The following is a 16,013-nucleotide window of genomic DNA, read 5'->3' as shown; positions in this document are numbered from 1 at the left end:
GCGGCATGCCGAGGATTGTCAGAATGAGGCGAGGACCCGAGGAACACTCAACCTTGTTGAATCCCCTTATGTTCCCTGGGTCTCGGGAGCCTCGCCTCTTGGAAGGAGAATAGCCAGCTGTGCACACAGCATTGCTGTGATTGTTCATTGAGGAAATGTACGTGAAGAGGGCTTTGTAAACTGTGAAACCTGATTTAAGTGTTACAGTATTAAGCCAGAAGTGACTTCCCCTGACCTTATCTCATTTGATCTAACACCAGCCCTCTAAGATTGGTGAAGTGGGAATTATTTATCCTCATTTTACAGAAATGAAATCAAGATTTAGCGAACCGAGTAACTGATACCTTGAAGGTCACCCAGCTAGTAAGGGTCAAAGCCAAGGACAGATCCTGAATCTGTCTGATCCTAAGATCCAGGATTCTTTATTCATTGCACATAAGCAGAAAGGTGCCAAACGAAGTGAGTAACAGCTGTAAATTCCTCAGATGATCTTAGCAATCAGTTTGTGCTTTGTCTGCTCAGCAATCTCCTGGAGGCAGAGACTGTATCCTGTCAAGCTCTGTGTTCCTAGCACCAGGCACAGTTTCTGGCACACAGGCAGGCGTGGACTATGCCTGGAAGAATAAAGGAATCAAGATAAACTGTACATCAGGGCTCTGTCCCCTCTGGAGTGGGTGCTGTCACCATTCCCATTTTGCAGAGGAAGGAAGTGAAGCTCAGAGCAGTTGAATCGGCTGTCTAAGGTTCCGCAACGGGCAGAACCAAGCTTTGGAGTCATACCTGATCCCAAGTCTTCAGCTCTTTCATGCCCACTGCCTCCAGGTTAATTAGTAAAAGAATGAACTACTCAATAGTGAGAACCTGAAGTGAGACCCTCAAATGCTCGGGAAGACCTGCCTCTTCTGCTCTCAACCCCGTGACCTCCAAGTGCCCCACGGCCCCCAACACCGAGACTGTGAACCCCAAGTGCCCCACGGCCCCCAACACCGAGACTTTGAACCCCAAGTGCCCCACGGCCCCCAACACAGAGACTATGAACTCCAAGTGCCCCACGGCCCCCAACACCAGGGCTTTGGCCCATACAGCCTGTGCCTCTCCAGGCCCACAGCTCAGTGAATAGAAGCGTTGTTTGCAGTTTACATTCACACCATAAACTGCCACCTGGAAAATGCACTGAGTAAGCCCAAATGAAGGCTCAACTGACCTTCCCTCAGGCTCTCAGGTGGTGGTCTCTGCCAGTCCTGAATGCAGGACCGCCTCCGGAGGCACCTGGGTGGATGTCCTTGCAGCACTGTGCCGTAGGGATAGAAATTTCAGGCTCCAGACACGGGGAAACCCAGGGACCCGAGACTGTCGGTCTTCATCTTGAGGGAAGCCCAACACACTGTCCGTGGGAGCAAGACGGGAAGGAAGCTTGACGAACACCTTGAGAAAGCCCGCTTCCTGGAGGGCTGCTGGCTGTCCTGACACTGCTCCACAGTCGCACCCTCACTCGGGGAGTTTTCACAGCAGAGAGACAGACCTGGACTGACTGTCAGCCAGGCTGAGCAAGGTGTACCTGAGATATTTTAAATTCTTTGGCACCGGTAACCCCAGGCACGCATGGATTTGTTATCCAACAGACCTTAATTAAGGGTCTTTCTGTACCAAGAGCCATGCTGGGTATCAGGCCTAGAGGCGATCGGAAGAATTCATCCAGCCTCAGGGTCAGAGTCGGACACGACTGAAGTGACTTAGCAGCAGCAGCAGCAGCAGGGTGTCCTGCATCTGACAGCGACACACACAGAAATGGAAGAGCAGTCTACCGTGTCATCTGGAAAGGCACAGAGCGAGACAGACACTGCCGGGTGCATCGTGGGCGACTTCTCAGAGGAGGAGGGGGCCCCGCCCTGGGGATGGATGATGCTGTGTAACGTGGAGGATGTTCACAGCGGAGACCCCCACAGTCTCAGTTGCCGTCTGGTTCCCCCTGCAGTCGATGAAGAAGTTGACACCCAGAGAGGGCAGGTGACCTCCCCAAGGTCACACAGTAGATCAGTGGCTGAGCAGGCATGAACCCTGCAAACCCGGTCCCTTGGACATCCAGTGACATCCATCACTGTCCTGAGAAATCTTTCTTGAGTTAGTGATCTTGCCACACCACTTTCCATTGTCCACTTCTACTGGCTCTGATGGGCAGTAGAAATGCTGAGAAGCAGCATCACCAGCAAAGTCAAGGAACCTGACCAGGGTCACAAAGCTTCTGCTCCTGAACCTGGCGTAGAGACCAAATCCCCTGGCTCCAGGTCAGGGCTCTTTCCTCACATTTTCCAGCAGCCTCTCTCTCCTCTGGGTAGCCGAGAAACCTGGTGTGGTACTGGAGGCACTCCCTTCCTGTGTAGCTAGTTTGCTGGGCAAGATGTCAGGTGTAGCAACACCTCATATACAGACACTCTTACTGTTGTTTTCTTTTTTTATCTCTTGAGTATTTTTCAGTTCAGTTCAGTCACTCAGTCGTGTCCAACTCTCTGCGACCCCATGGACTGAAGCACACCAGGCCTCCCTGTCCATCACCAACACGCAGAGCTTGCTCAGACTCATGTCCATTGAGTCAGTGATGCCATCGAACCATCTCATCCTCTGTCGTCCCCTTCTCCTCCTGCCTTCAATCTTTCCCAGTACCAGTGTCTTTTCCAGTGTGTTAGCTCTTCACATCAGGTGGCCAAAGTACTGGAGTTTCAGCTTCAGCATCAGTCCTTCCAGTGAATATTCAGGACTGATTTTCATTAGCATGGACTGGTTGGATCTCCTTGCAGTCCAAGGGACTCTCTATAGAGTCTTCCCCAACACCACAGTTCAAAAGCAGCAATTCTTCGGCGCTCAGCTTTCCTTATGGTCCACCTCTCACACGCATACATGACTACTGCAAAAACCATAGCTTTGACTAGACGGACCTTTGTCAGTAATGTCTGTGCTTTTTAATATGTTGTCTAGGTTGGTCATAGCTTTTCTTCCAAAGAGCAGGCATCTTTTAGTTTCATGGCTGCAGTCAGCATCTGCAGTGATTTTGGAGCCCAAGAAGTTAAAGTCTCTCACTGTTGCCATTGTTTCCCCATCTATTTGCCATGAAGTGATGGGACCAGATGCCATGATCTTCATTTTTGAATGTTGAATTTTAAGCCAGCTTTTTCACTCTCCTTTTCACTTGAACATTTTAGCCATTGCCTTGTAGATTAAGATGAAAGTTCTGAGCCTCTGAGATCTAATTTTATTTTCTTTCCTTTTTCAAAAGTACTTAAACTGTTAGTAACTTTGAAATCAGAAGTACAGCTTGGAAGGGGTAATAGGCAAATGCAACTTGATACAGGTGTCAGTCAGTCTAATTGGAAAGAAATTAAAGGTGTTGGGATTTTCTTTTGAAGAACATTGGGCCACAAGGCACAGAATCAAATTAGGGTCTCCATCACAGCCCTGGCCAAGAGCATCAAGGGCCCCAATTGTTCAACCGGTTTTCTAAAAAGTAGTTGTTTTCAGAGCCTCCACAGCCTCTGCCTGCATAACCATGAAGATGTCACTGGCCCCCAAGCCCAAGGGACTTGTGAATCAGGTTGTGTGTGTGTGTTGCACCATCTCACAGTCAGGCCTTTGTGAAGGGCTGGGCAAGTCCACTTTGGCTGTGAAGTGCCCCCACCCCCAAACCAGTATTGCTTTGAATGGGAAAGGCCATTGCGATGGCGCTTGGAGTTTGGGTGAAGCCATGAACAAGAAGACAAAGCATAAACCCAGCAAAAGCCCAGAACAGCCACCCAGAGTTACCCCCGTAGGGTGCTGGAGGGCCAACTTCCCTTTCATCCCATCTCAATTAGAGTCAAGGCTAGAGTGAAACGCAAGCCCAGGACCCCTCACACACCCCAGCCAAACCCACAAGCACTTGACTTGGCGATCAGGGACTCATCCTCACTTTGTTTTCACACATAACTGGTTTTTAATTAAATCTGACTTTCCATCACATCTGTTCCGTAGGCTGGTCCCTTTTGGAAGCGGCAAGCACAAAAGTGGGGACAGGCTAGCCACAGGGAAAAGCAAAGAAAGCAGAGGCCTGCAGTCCATCCTGTTTTGATGAGGAGGGGGCTGGGGACAGGCCTCCGCCGGAAGAACTATTCTTCCAGGGGGTACTTGTCCACAGGGATTAGCCCCGAGCCTCTGGAACCCTGACAGCTCGTGGAGCCCGGCGGAGGGGAGCCAAGTGTGACCTTTGTTCCCCTGAAAAGCTCGCTCAGTGCCTATTTTCTCTCCCCCCGCCCCACAGAGATCTGTGCTGCCGACTGCGGGGGCCACGGCGTCTGCGTGGGGGGCACGTGCCGCTGCGAGGACGGCTGGACGGGGGCGGCCTGCGACCAGCGCGCCTGCCACCCGCGCTGCGCGGAGCACGGAACCTGCCGCGCCGGCAAGTGCGAGTGCAGCCCGGGCTGGAACGGCGAGCACTGCACCATCGGTACGAGGGCCGGGCTGGGCCGGGCCGGGCCTCCCGAGGGGCCGCACGCTGCCTGCGTCTGCCGGGCGCTCTGGGGTCGCCCATCGCATGCGGGAGCTGGGCCGAAAGTCCTTTCATCCGACGACATTATGGTCGGCTTGTCCTAGACAGCAGTTGGATTTGAATTCACAGTTGGGGGATTTGGAACCTTTTCCCTTCCAGCCTGCATTTCCCGGGTCTCAGCCAGCTGGTAGCATACCTTGGGGCTCGCCCTTCCCAGACCAAATGGATGACAGCTTTGTGTTAAGGAGCTGGGGTTGAAGAGTGAGGCAGATGACTCTACCACTGAGCAACTGTGAACAAGGTCTAAGTGTCCCTCGGAGCCTCAGTTTGCTCACCTATGAAATGGGGGCAAGCATGCACAAAAAGAGCTTAGCACAGGCTGGCACATCTTACTGCTCATTACACGTAGCCCATTAAATCAAATTTATGGTCTGGTTGGGAGGTCTTGGTTCCAGCACTGACCCCTCCCCACCACGGCCTCCTAGGCCTGTACTCCCAGAGAGGCCTGGAGTCCTAGAGGAAGTTTCCCACAGGCCCCAGGCCACATCTGCAGCCCATTAGGCCTGGGGTCCCCCCCGACTCCTGTCCTCGGCTTCCGTCCTGTCTGCCTTTGTCTCCTTTCCCCTCTCCAGGGGGCTCCTCAGCACCAGCCCCTGCTGAAGCAGCACTGTTGGCAGCTTTCAAAACAAGCTGATCACTCCATTCCCTTCTTTCTGCCTTTCCTGCTGGTTTTGTTGATTTTAAACACAGCCAGACGTTTGCTTGGTTTATTATCCTGGAATGAACACTCACCAAAATGTCTTTATTGAATCAACTGGTTTGTGTATGTATGTTTTAACTTCTTCCCCTTCCATGTTTTTTTCTTTTTTTAAAAAAAGAAAGGATCTGTGATCAGATGGTGAGCACATGGTTGTAGGAGGCAGGACTCTGGGTGCCTTTCCAGCTCTGAAAGTCCCCTCCTGAGTCTCACAGAAACTGGGAGGCAGGCCCCAAAGATTTTAAGGGATGAAGGAATTTTGAACAAATGGAGCTCCCTTTTATTTCATGTTTTTTTTAAGGCTTCATTCCATCTGTTTTATAGCCTGAAATTAGTTTTTATTGATCATGTCCACCCCCACCCCATCGCTCTGTTTATAAATGGCTCTGGAATGCCTTATATTAATAACATCAATAATAATGGCTTCTGATATTTGAATATTTACAGTATGGCCAGCTCTGTGCTAAGGGCTTTGACTGCATCATTTCATACACCCAGCTATCACCCTGTGAAGGCACGTGTATTATGCCCTCCTTTGCAGGGACCCGAGGCCTACAGTCACTCAACCGTTAAGAAACAGAACAGGAACTTGAGGCTTGGTTTTCTGAGCCGCGGTGAAAGCCCAGGTTTTCTGCAGAGGCCTCTGGCTCTTGTCCTTCCCAGAGGCTGGGCCCTCCTATTCCAGTGGCGCTCAGAGTCCCACAGTTAGTTTGCCAGCCACTGCTCTTACCAGCGCGCAAAGCTGCTTCCACCGCCGCCAGCAGCCCGGCCTGCTTTTCCATAGCAGAACATGCCGTGCTACCGCCCTGTGCACCTCCGGGTGGCTTTCTGTCAGAGTCATCCTATCTCATGACAGCCCCGGACACCCCCAGAAAGAGAAGCGGCCCTAGTCACTCAGGAGGCCCACCCGCTTCTTTAAACTCTGCTTCCCCTTCACCTTCGCTTTTCTGCATGACTAAGGACAGGCTGACCTCTTAGCCTTCCAGCCCAGAAGGGGACCCGTGCTTATTAAAACCAAAATCAGAGCCCAGAGAGAGCGCCTTCTGTTTTCTCTCACTTGCTTACAGAGTCCTCAGCTCACCCCACCAAGTTGCACAAGGTTTACGGATGTCAGACTTTTATAAGATTAAAGTATCTCATCTGAGTCAAATGACAAGGGATTTAGGGAACGTCTCCCCTCGTCCGGTCATGGATGATTCATGGCAGGGCTTGGGGGCAGGCGGTGCTCCGTCTAGCATCTCGTGGATGATCATCGGCCCAACTTGAAGAGCATCCCTTTATTTGGATGCCAAGAAGTCAAAGCAGGCCTTCCCACCTCCCCTGCACACCCGGCTGTCACTCCGTAAGAGCAAATTCCACCTTGGGATTGCAGATGCTGTTTCCCCTCCAGATAAGAAATACATCAAGGTAAAAGTGCACAGGATTCAAGAGGAAGGTTGACAGTCATAAATACCAGAAAATGTCACAGGACATTGAAGAAGCAATGGGCTAGTCATAGTGGCTCAGATGAAAGGACATTGGCTCGGAATTCTATTACCTGTCATTGTGTGGTGAGCATTTCCTTTGTCCCTGTCTCGTCTCCCCGCATGGCAACTTGCCCTCTGTGCGTCTCGCCCGTGGCCAGCTGCATTCCTGCCAGAAACTCAACACCCTAGTGCCAAAGGAACCCTCCAGTAACCTTGTCAATAGAAAGGAAGGGGATGGGAGATACAAAGGAGGGAAACAATGGTGGTGCCTTCTTTTTTCTTTTCAGAACAGAAATGAGGAGAAGCCTCTCTTTAATCTTTAATGGCAACAAGGAAGCACTTTCTTATATTTCCAGAAAACTACACTCCCTGTGAGGATCATTTAGGAAAAGCAAAAACTACTGGTGTGAAAAGTTAGAAATTCAAAATGTTAAATTTCCTCTTGTAATCAGGCTTCCTTATTATATGAGGGTTGATTGTAGTGCAGGTAGTTCCTATGTTGCAGTGTGATTTTGTCTTATACCAGAGAAAAGGCCAGGATCCACAATGCTGATTCAGACACCTCCATGCAGTGGGCGCCAAAGAGAGCAGAGCTGTTTATTTACACACTCCTGCCTTCCATAAACAGGAAAGAATGACTTGATTACCTAATAACCAGCATAAAAGAGTTTAGACAAGTCTGAATTCCTTATGACAAGTCCCCAGCATAAGAACTTTCTTAATCCAGTGACATTTCCCGTAGCAGGAATTAAGTATCTCTTTTTGGAGGTTTGGGTCTACCTTTTCTTTTATGGAAAGTACTTGATTTTTTTTTTCCTAAAACTGAACGAAAGGAAATTTGGCAGTGGCATCCTATTTAATGACAATATTTTTGTCAGAAAGCAAGAATATTTTGAATCTTAATTCTTTATGTTAGGAATTATCCATCTCTTTGCATCTTCAAGAAAGGTCTTGGTGAAGAATCACCATGGACAGACCACATGGTCACTGGGGGCTTCAGTTTCTCCATCTACAAATCACAGCTCACAGGATGCAGGGGGCTGGGGGAGGCCTGCAGGGACACTGGCATTCCAGCCCCCTCCTCTACTGCCCACAGACCTGCACATCCATCGTCACCTGCTCCTATAAATAAAAAGGGGTATTTTCCTTTTCACTCTCACTTACTTGTTCCTAATACACCCAAGTGTAAATGGAACCCAGTTTCCCTAGTCCAGAAGTTAAGGTAGCATGCGATGTGGATTCATTTCTCAAGTATGTGGTCAAGACAGAGTCATCAAAAACATATTTTTGGACATCTTTTCCAAGAATTTTATGGGTCTTTTAAGTCTGGGGCTTGACCTCCTATTTCATTAGAGAAAGCTGAAAATCACAGCTAAATTTAAGAAGGTGTTTAATTTTTCGTATTTCTTTGAAAACATCAACATTTTGGATCACTTCTATGATGATTATTCATTTCCCTTGACTGTAAAGTCCCAAAACACATGTGGGAAATGCTAGCTTCTGATTAAATTTGTAAAATTCCAACCTTGACCCCAAAGCTGTGATTGTTCAAAATGCCAGATATGCAGAGTTATTTACCAGGCTTCAGGAGAGCTGTCCAGTCCTATAAATCCTGATTCTTAAACAAATCCTCCTCTGGGAGTAAAGATCAAAATAATACTGTGATGATGCAATTACTGGAGTGAACAAAGCCAGACTTCACGATGCAGAGGAGTTATAAAGGAAGGCCACACACTCTTCTGGAGTCCCTTGTCCACTTTTGAATGCTCACTCTTGAGCTTCTTTTGTGTTATCAGACAGTCCTCAAGTGAGAGGACTCACAAGCACTCATGAGATATCTGCATCTGTGAGATAATCCTGTGCTTACCGTTCAGTCACTCAGTCGTGTCCAACTCTTTGCGACCCCATGAATCACAGCACGCCAGGCCTCCCTGTCCATCACCAACTCCCAGAGTTCACTCAAACTCATGTCCATTGAGTTGGTGATGCCATCCAGCCATCTCATTCTCTGTCGTCCCCTTCTCCTGCCTTCTGCCTCCTCAAAGGCATGCTCTCACATCAGGACCCAGGAGTCGCAGGACAAATGCTGACAAGGAGACAGAGGACATGGACAGGGATCTGCCCCCACATTGTCAGAAGAGGAGCTTGATTAGTTGATGGTCCTGGGAGCTCTCAGCCCACACGTGATAGGAGTGGGAATCTGGAGACCAATTAGTGGGCTCTGTGAGTCCCTCTCAGGGCAGGTGCCGTGTGCTACTTACTGCTCACTGATCTTTTATCCAAAGAGAGAAGAGCATTAACGTATTCAAGACCTTAATAAGAGTATCTCTTGGATGATCTGTCATCCGTCTGAAAGTTCAGATGACTATGACCACCCCAGTTATCATCACCTACCATAGTGTTCCTTGTTTCATCTGACCTAACACGTACCCACGATACAACTGTAAGAGTCAGCTGAGGCTCCTGGAGGATAAGAGTGAAAAACCTTCTTGCCATGTTCTTCACAGCCTTTTATAAGGGGCCCCTGAAGCTCATTGGGATTATCTCAAGAGAAATGTTTAGAAACTTCCATTGGTACAAGCAAGCAAAGGAAAGAAGCTTTCATGTCACAGGTCATAGAAATCCTAAAGAGAACTAAAACCTCACAGACTTGCCTCCTATCAAAGGCCCAGAACTTGTTTTATAAATAACTGTGTGCTTCCATGGTCTCCAGTTTCTTGCGTAGTGACAGGAATACAGCAGAAGCTTGAGAATCGTGTGCAATGTTGAAGACAATCATTGTCCAAGAGGAAATTGATTCTGCTCCCATCGTCTTCATCCTAAAATCTGGAAGAAAAAGGTGAAGGAATTTGGGGAAGCCCTGAATCCACCATCCATAATGCAAGCCTAGGGACTTGACATAATATTTTCTTACAGTTAGTGCTTTAAAATCACAGTGAAATTTTAATTAACTCTTCTCAAGGGCATACACGCCAAGATTTTCAAACAGTGAGAGAAACAACAGTGTGGACTTCTGCACATGCCTTTTATAAATAAATGACATTGGACTTCAAAGACCCAGTTACCACTTTCATTTTCAGTAGAGACAAGAAAGCTCTGTTCTGCAGCCAGAGAACCCTTGGACCTGGTGTTGCGTGGACTTGGTGTTGACTGGCTGTTGTCAGCGTTTGGATTCACAGTGTGGCTTGAGGTCTCTATGTAGGGAAGGAATCTCAGGATTTGTGGAGCCCACTTTTGTCTCATGAAACCCACAGTGTTGATTGCAACCTGAGTCTGCCTCTATCACTTACACTGGCTGCCATTCCTGCCCGTATCTAAGAATTTAGTAAGCATTTGTTTAAGGTACTAAAAACATGCTTAATAGAGAACTCTATTACTAAATAGTTCTTATAAATGAAATGACGTTAGAAGAGAGAGCAAGAGCTCTCTGAGGTCAGTCCCGGAACTTGGGGAGATTAGTCTGCATGGTGGATGTAATCTTTACTCATCACCAGAGCCACAATATCAACATTGAGTTTGGAGGCAACATTTTTCATGGTCTGAGAGCTCCCTCCACATGGATGCTGCACAGCTGTATAGCCATTTGGATCCCAACAGTGGTGTTTCCTCCAGCTGAGTCATCCTTGCCAGCCCCATGAGAAAAGTCTAGGCTCACTCCATCTCGTCTGTAGCTGGGTTCAGAGTTATGACCAGAATATATGATTAGGACCCTTCACAGAACTCTGCAGATCGGAAAGCTAACAACACCAGCTGAGCCAAGAAATCCCGTATGTTATGGCTCTCTGATGGAGTATCCCGGGAGATGACCTCTAAGCAATTTTGGATCACTTTGCAAACTTAGATGAACAAGCTTGACTAAGATGAAGGCTGCAAAAGCACCAAGCATCAAGAAAGAGTTCGCCTTCCCCAGAGGTGCTTCCTGGGCTTGTTTTTCCATGCGGGCTGATCCTGTTTTTCACCGTCTGTCCGTCCACAGTTTTGTTTGTTCGGTCCTGCATAACACACCACTCCCCTTAGCATTTCCTCCTCACATCCTGTCAGCTCATGGACTCTTCAGGATCTTTGAGAATGAAGGGGGAAGCACGCAGACCTGTTTAAACTCCTCTTCCCAATTTTCCATTTGGCTCTGCAGCCTCTGGGAGCGTATTTCATCTTGAAGCACAGACCACAAGCAGACCTGAACTAAGAACATAGCCTTTCATCCAGGAGCCTTTGGAGGCAAATATATATTGATGAACAGCAACAGTATCTGTCCTGTCCAGAGGACTGAAAACATAAAATTTATGCTTTTTTTTTTTTTATAAAGAGAATAAGAATGTTCTCACCATTAGAGAACTGTAGGGCTTCCAGATAAGGCCTCCCCACTGCAGTTGAGCCCTCTCTTATGGACTTTTGGTTCACATGTGAAATCAAGCTAAGTGTGGGAGCCAGCATGGCTGAAAACATCAGCCCTTCAGGAGGTGGCCATCTCCCCAGGTTTCTTGGGAGCACTTGTGAGGGAGCTGTAAAGGGGGAGATGTGAGGGAAGCCCCTCCAAAGGCTATGACCACAGCCTAAGGGGAAGGTGAGAGGGTGTGACCGATGTGTACTGGGGATGAAGAGGTCTGCCCTGCTCCAGACGCGCAGCCAGGCACCCACACATATGTACAGCAGGCTGATTTCAGAGCCACGCTTGACACCCATCCTCACCAATAGGCTTCCTTGGTGGCTTAGACAGTAAAGAATCTGCCGGCAATGCAGGAGACTCGGGTTCAGACCCTGGGTAGGGAAGATCCCCTGGAGAAAGGCACGGAACTCACTCCAGCATTCTTGCCTGGAAAATTCCATGGACAGAGGAGCCTGGTGGGCTACAGTCCATGGGGTTGCAAAGAATCGGACACAGCTGAGCAACTAACATTTAACACACTCACAAATAAGCAAAACCTCAGATTGCCAAATAATTCACTGCTTGAATATAACCCCCCAGTGGTGATCATAACAATTGCGTATGTGTTGGAAAACAAAGCATACATCATTCTAAATACCTTTTTGAGTTCATCAGAATTGAGAAGGGGTCAGGGTTTCTTTTCTTTCACAGCGACCTCCACTGACCTGCACCTCACATTCTGTGTAAGAGGCACAAAGGAGAGACACATCTCACTTAGAATACCAAGCATTCTGCATTCATGTGGGTGCATGTGTCCATGGAAAATACCAGAGTGGCAATCAGATAGGCTAGCAATATATTTGACAAAAGACTCAACCCAGTCCCCTAGCACATGTCAGAGATGACTCGCGTCTTGCCTGTCTCTGAACCCCGACCTTCTGCGGGCACCTCTGCCCAGACAGCAGGATTCCCTCACTCTCGTCCCACAACGAAGGGAAGGTGGATGGTGCTCTGGGCAGACAAAGTGCTAGTTTCCCGTGAAGCTGACGGATCAGGAGCATGGCCACTTTTGCAACTTCCCATCCTCCTCCTCCTCCTCCTCCCAGTTTCCTTATCCACATGTCCTCTTGTTTATATGATCACATTTCCAAACGCCTGGATCCCAGAGTGGGTTGACGTTCCTTTCGGCCCTTCCTGGAGAATGTGCTTGCTCTCCCTCCTTCTATCCCGTGTTGTCCTGTCTTTGGTTTTATTTTCCTCTCCCTGGCAGGTCGGTCCCAAATGTGGGGTGCGGCCCCCTTTGTCTCCTTAGCACCTGGCATGGTTGTGTGACAGGCAGTATTGCACTTTCTGGATCCTGCCTTAAATGTGCTGTCTTTTATTTCCCAAGCGCACTATCTGGATAGGGTAGTTAAAGGTATGGTTTTCCTTCCTCTCTTTTCCTGTTGTTTTTGTGTGTGTGTTTGTGTATGGGCATAACAGAAGAAATGTGCATCTAGAAATACACATGTACCCTCTAAGCATGGCGCCCCGAGGCTGCCGCGCCCCGGACTTTGTCACAGCATCCACTGCCCCAGGGGCAGGGTTTTGATAACGAGATGATTGATACACCTGGAGTGTCCTTCCCTGCCCGCAAGCACTCAATCTGTTTGTGACAGTGCCATCATGCTGTTATCCTTCCCTTCCCATACGCCCTTTCTGCCCCATCTCATGTCACCCTGCCCATCCCTGTGGCCCCTGGTCCATCAGAATTAAGTTGCTGGGAACCAGGGTGGGTGGTCTGAGACAGGAAGCAACAGAGACCCTGGAGCCACCTAAGAAATCTTAAGAACTCCATTCCCAGTAGATACTGTGCCAGGCTCTGGAAATTAGGAGAAAACAGACCTCTGACCTCAGGGAGTAAATGGTCTGTTTGCTTGGATTTTTTTTTTTTTTTTTCCCCTCTTCAGAGAAGGCCTGACTTAGTTAAGTTTTATCTTTGCAGAGTGTTTCCTATAGGCAAAATAATTCTTGCCATTTACATTAAGTTGATGGTACCTAATTTTGCAAAAAGGCCTCACTGCTCTAAGAAAAAGTCTCTGAATGATCAGATATGTGTGCTCCAGAAAGGCTTCAAGCTCCCAGGGGAGAAATACCATGCCATCTTCATCTTTTTATCCTTAAGCCCTCACACAGTACCGAGTACCAAATATATACTCAGTGCTTAAGAACACATACTCTGGGGTCAGACTGCCTGAGTTTGAGTCTAAACTCCTACACTTAATGAATTCAATGACCGCCCTCCCTCCCTTCCCTTCAGAGTCCTTATAAAATGAGCTTGATAACAGAACTTGCCTCATAGGCTTGGCATGAGGATTGAGAAAAGTAGTGAATGTTAAGTGTTCAGCACATGGACAGAAATGGTGCTCAGTAAATATTAGCTGTGCTGTTTTATCATCATACTCTTAGCCTCGCCCTTAATTTGGAGAAGGACTTATTAGCCAGGCTAATTTTTGAAACTGTAAAGGAAAGACTAAATTGGCTTTTAATAAGAGATAACAACTGCTGTTTAAAAATTCATGGAAAGGATTTTAGGGCAGCCTAAATGACTGAATGCTTTTCAACTGGGATATCTCTGCCAAATACATCAAAGGTGATTGTGGGGCCCATCCAATGGATGCCCGGTGTTGAGAAGCAAGGTTCCTTGAATTTTACATACTAGCCTTCAACCAAGAATAAAATTATTGCAGCAAGAAAGAGTCACACCTCTGAGCCTCTTTAAAATAGGCATTTCACACATGATCATCATCAGGGGAATCCTCAAGGTGGATTAAGTTTAATAATGTCACCATCTGTTTGGTGAATGTTTTTCCTACTATGTGAAGTTTTTCCACATCCATGAGTCTTAAGTGAGTCCTGTGAATTTTTTTTTAAGGGAACAGATAGAATTATACTCATTTGATTGGAAAAGGAAATTAAAGTTGAAGAAGTTGAGTGGCCAAGCCTGGATCACACTTGTAGTAAGTGGCAGAACCAGGAGTTTGTATTTCCTGGCCTAATCCATATTTCCAATATTCTTTCTTCTGTCATAGTCAGTCATGAAGAATGTCCCATTAATTCCCAGCATTCTTCCTCCAAACCACATCTTCCAAGCTGACACCTTCACCAGGAAGTAACCCACATTCTCTCTCAAGCCACCTGTTCTGATCTGTAGTTCAGAAAATATTCACCAAACCTTGAGCTCGATTAGGTCAATGAATCATAAATCATTTTAAAAGACAAATGTTTCTTTCCAAAAATCTAGTTCTCCACCAAGCCCCCATCATACTGGCTCTCTAGTATAATGGGTGCTAGTAATTCCCAAAAGAGAATTCAGAGGCTGATATATGTAAGCCTGGGACTTTTCAGAGTGGAGTATTTTGCAGTTCAAAGACAAGCCAGCTTTTGTTCTTTCTGTCCACTTGCCTTGGTAGACACTGAAGAAACAGCAGCCACTCACCAAGTATACTGACCTCCTCCTGAGAGTGAGGAGATGTGGAGCCACACAGCAGAAGAGGCCCCAGCCTCCATATTGTCACTAAAACACTAAAAATAGTTCCAACAAAACATGATGAGAATTGCGACAGAGGACATCCCACGGCCACTTAACAATGAGAGCCCTCCCCAGCCTAGGCAGGGCCTCATAGACCAAAATTGTAGGCCATAACATAACATATGAGAGGCCACTGAAGGCTTTTTAAAAGCAGGATACTGACTTGATGGGGCTTCCTGGGCGGCACAGAATCTGCCTACCAATGCAGGAGATGCAGGTTCTACCCCTGGGTTGGGAAGATCCCCTGGAAAAGGAAATGGCAACCCACTCCAGTGTTATTGCTGGGAAAATTCCATGGACAGAGGAACCTGGTGGGCTGCAGTCCATGGGGGTCGCAAAAGAGTCGGACATGACTGAGCGACTGAACAGCACGCAAATGACTTGATGACATTTATGATTTGGAAGGATCGATATGGCCATGTTGTGGGAAAAGTTGAGAAGGAACATTTCAGGGCACAGAGACCAATTAGGAGGCTGTTGCTGTCATCCAGGTAGGAGATGATGGTGCCCTTGTCTGGAGAAATGCATGTAGGGATGAAAACGTACAGGAAGACCAGAAAGAGAAACATAAACGGGATAGGTATGTTGTATACCTCCTCTACCACGTAAATAAAAGCTAAATGCTGTCAAGGATTCTGAAAGCCTTCTATCTTCAAAGGAGTCTTCATCGTAGCCTTAAACAGAAGGTTGGAAATAAAGCAGTCCCTTGTCATTTAAAGGGCATTATTTCTTTTGAAAAGCCTGCTGCTGCTGCTGCTAAGTCACTTCAGTCGTGTCCGACTCTGTGTGACCCCATAGACAGAAGCCCACCAGGCTCCCCCGTCCCTGGGATTCTCCAGGCAAGAACACTGGAGTGGGTTGCCATTTCCTTCTCCAATGTGTGAAAGTGAAAAGTGAAAGTGAAGTCGCTCAGTCGTGTCCAACCATTAGCGACCCCACAGACTGCAGCCTACTAGGCTCCTCCATCCATGGGATTTTCTAGGCAAGAGTCCTGGAGTGGCTTGCCATTGCCTTCTCCATTTGAAAAGCCTAGCCCTTCTCTAATCCAACCAGTCCATTCTAAAGGAGATCAGTCCTGGATGTTCATTGGAAGGACTGATGCTAAAGCTGAAACTCCAATACTGTGGCCACCTCATGCGAAGAGTTGACTTATTGGAAAAGACCCTGATGCTGGGAGGGATTGGGGACAGGAGGAGAAGGGGACGACAGAGAATGAGATGGCTGGATGGCATCACCGACTCGGTGGACGTGAGTTTGAGTGAACTCCGGGAGTTGGTGATGGACAGGGAGGCCTGGTGTGCTGTGATTCATGGGGTCACAAAGAGTCGGACACGACT

The 16,013-nt window shown here is 47.8% G+C and overlaps 1 protein-coding gene across 1 annotated transcript in view; it reads left to right on the top strand.

The window, feature by feature from the left end:
• TENM4 (teneurin transmembrane protein 4) overlaps positions 1–16,013 on the top strand; it is a 787,800-nt gene that overhangs the window by 651,006 nt on the left and 120,781 nt on the right. Inside the window, exon 16 of the mRNA XM_055416091.2 lies at positions 4,289–4,474. Within this exon, the coding sequence (XP_055272066.2) occupies positions 4,289–4,474 (186 nt within the window). The remainder of the gene's footprint in view (positions 1–4,288; positions 4,475–16,013) is intronic.

This window comes from Moschus berezovskii, chromosome 25 (genome assembly GCF_049115385.1).
Source record: "Moschus berezovskii isolate FMDL1 chromosome 25, NW_MosBer_1.0, whole genome shotgun sequence".
Taxonomy (NCBI): Eukaryota; Metazoa; Chordata; class Mammalia; order Artiodactyla; family Moschidae; genus Moschus; species Moschus berezovskii.
The sequence above is the reverse complement of the archived record's forward strand: the minus strand, read 5'-3'. Positions and strand labels throughout refer to the sequence as shown.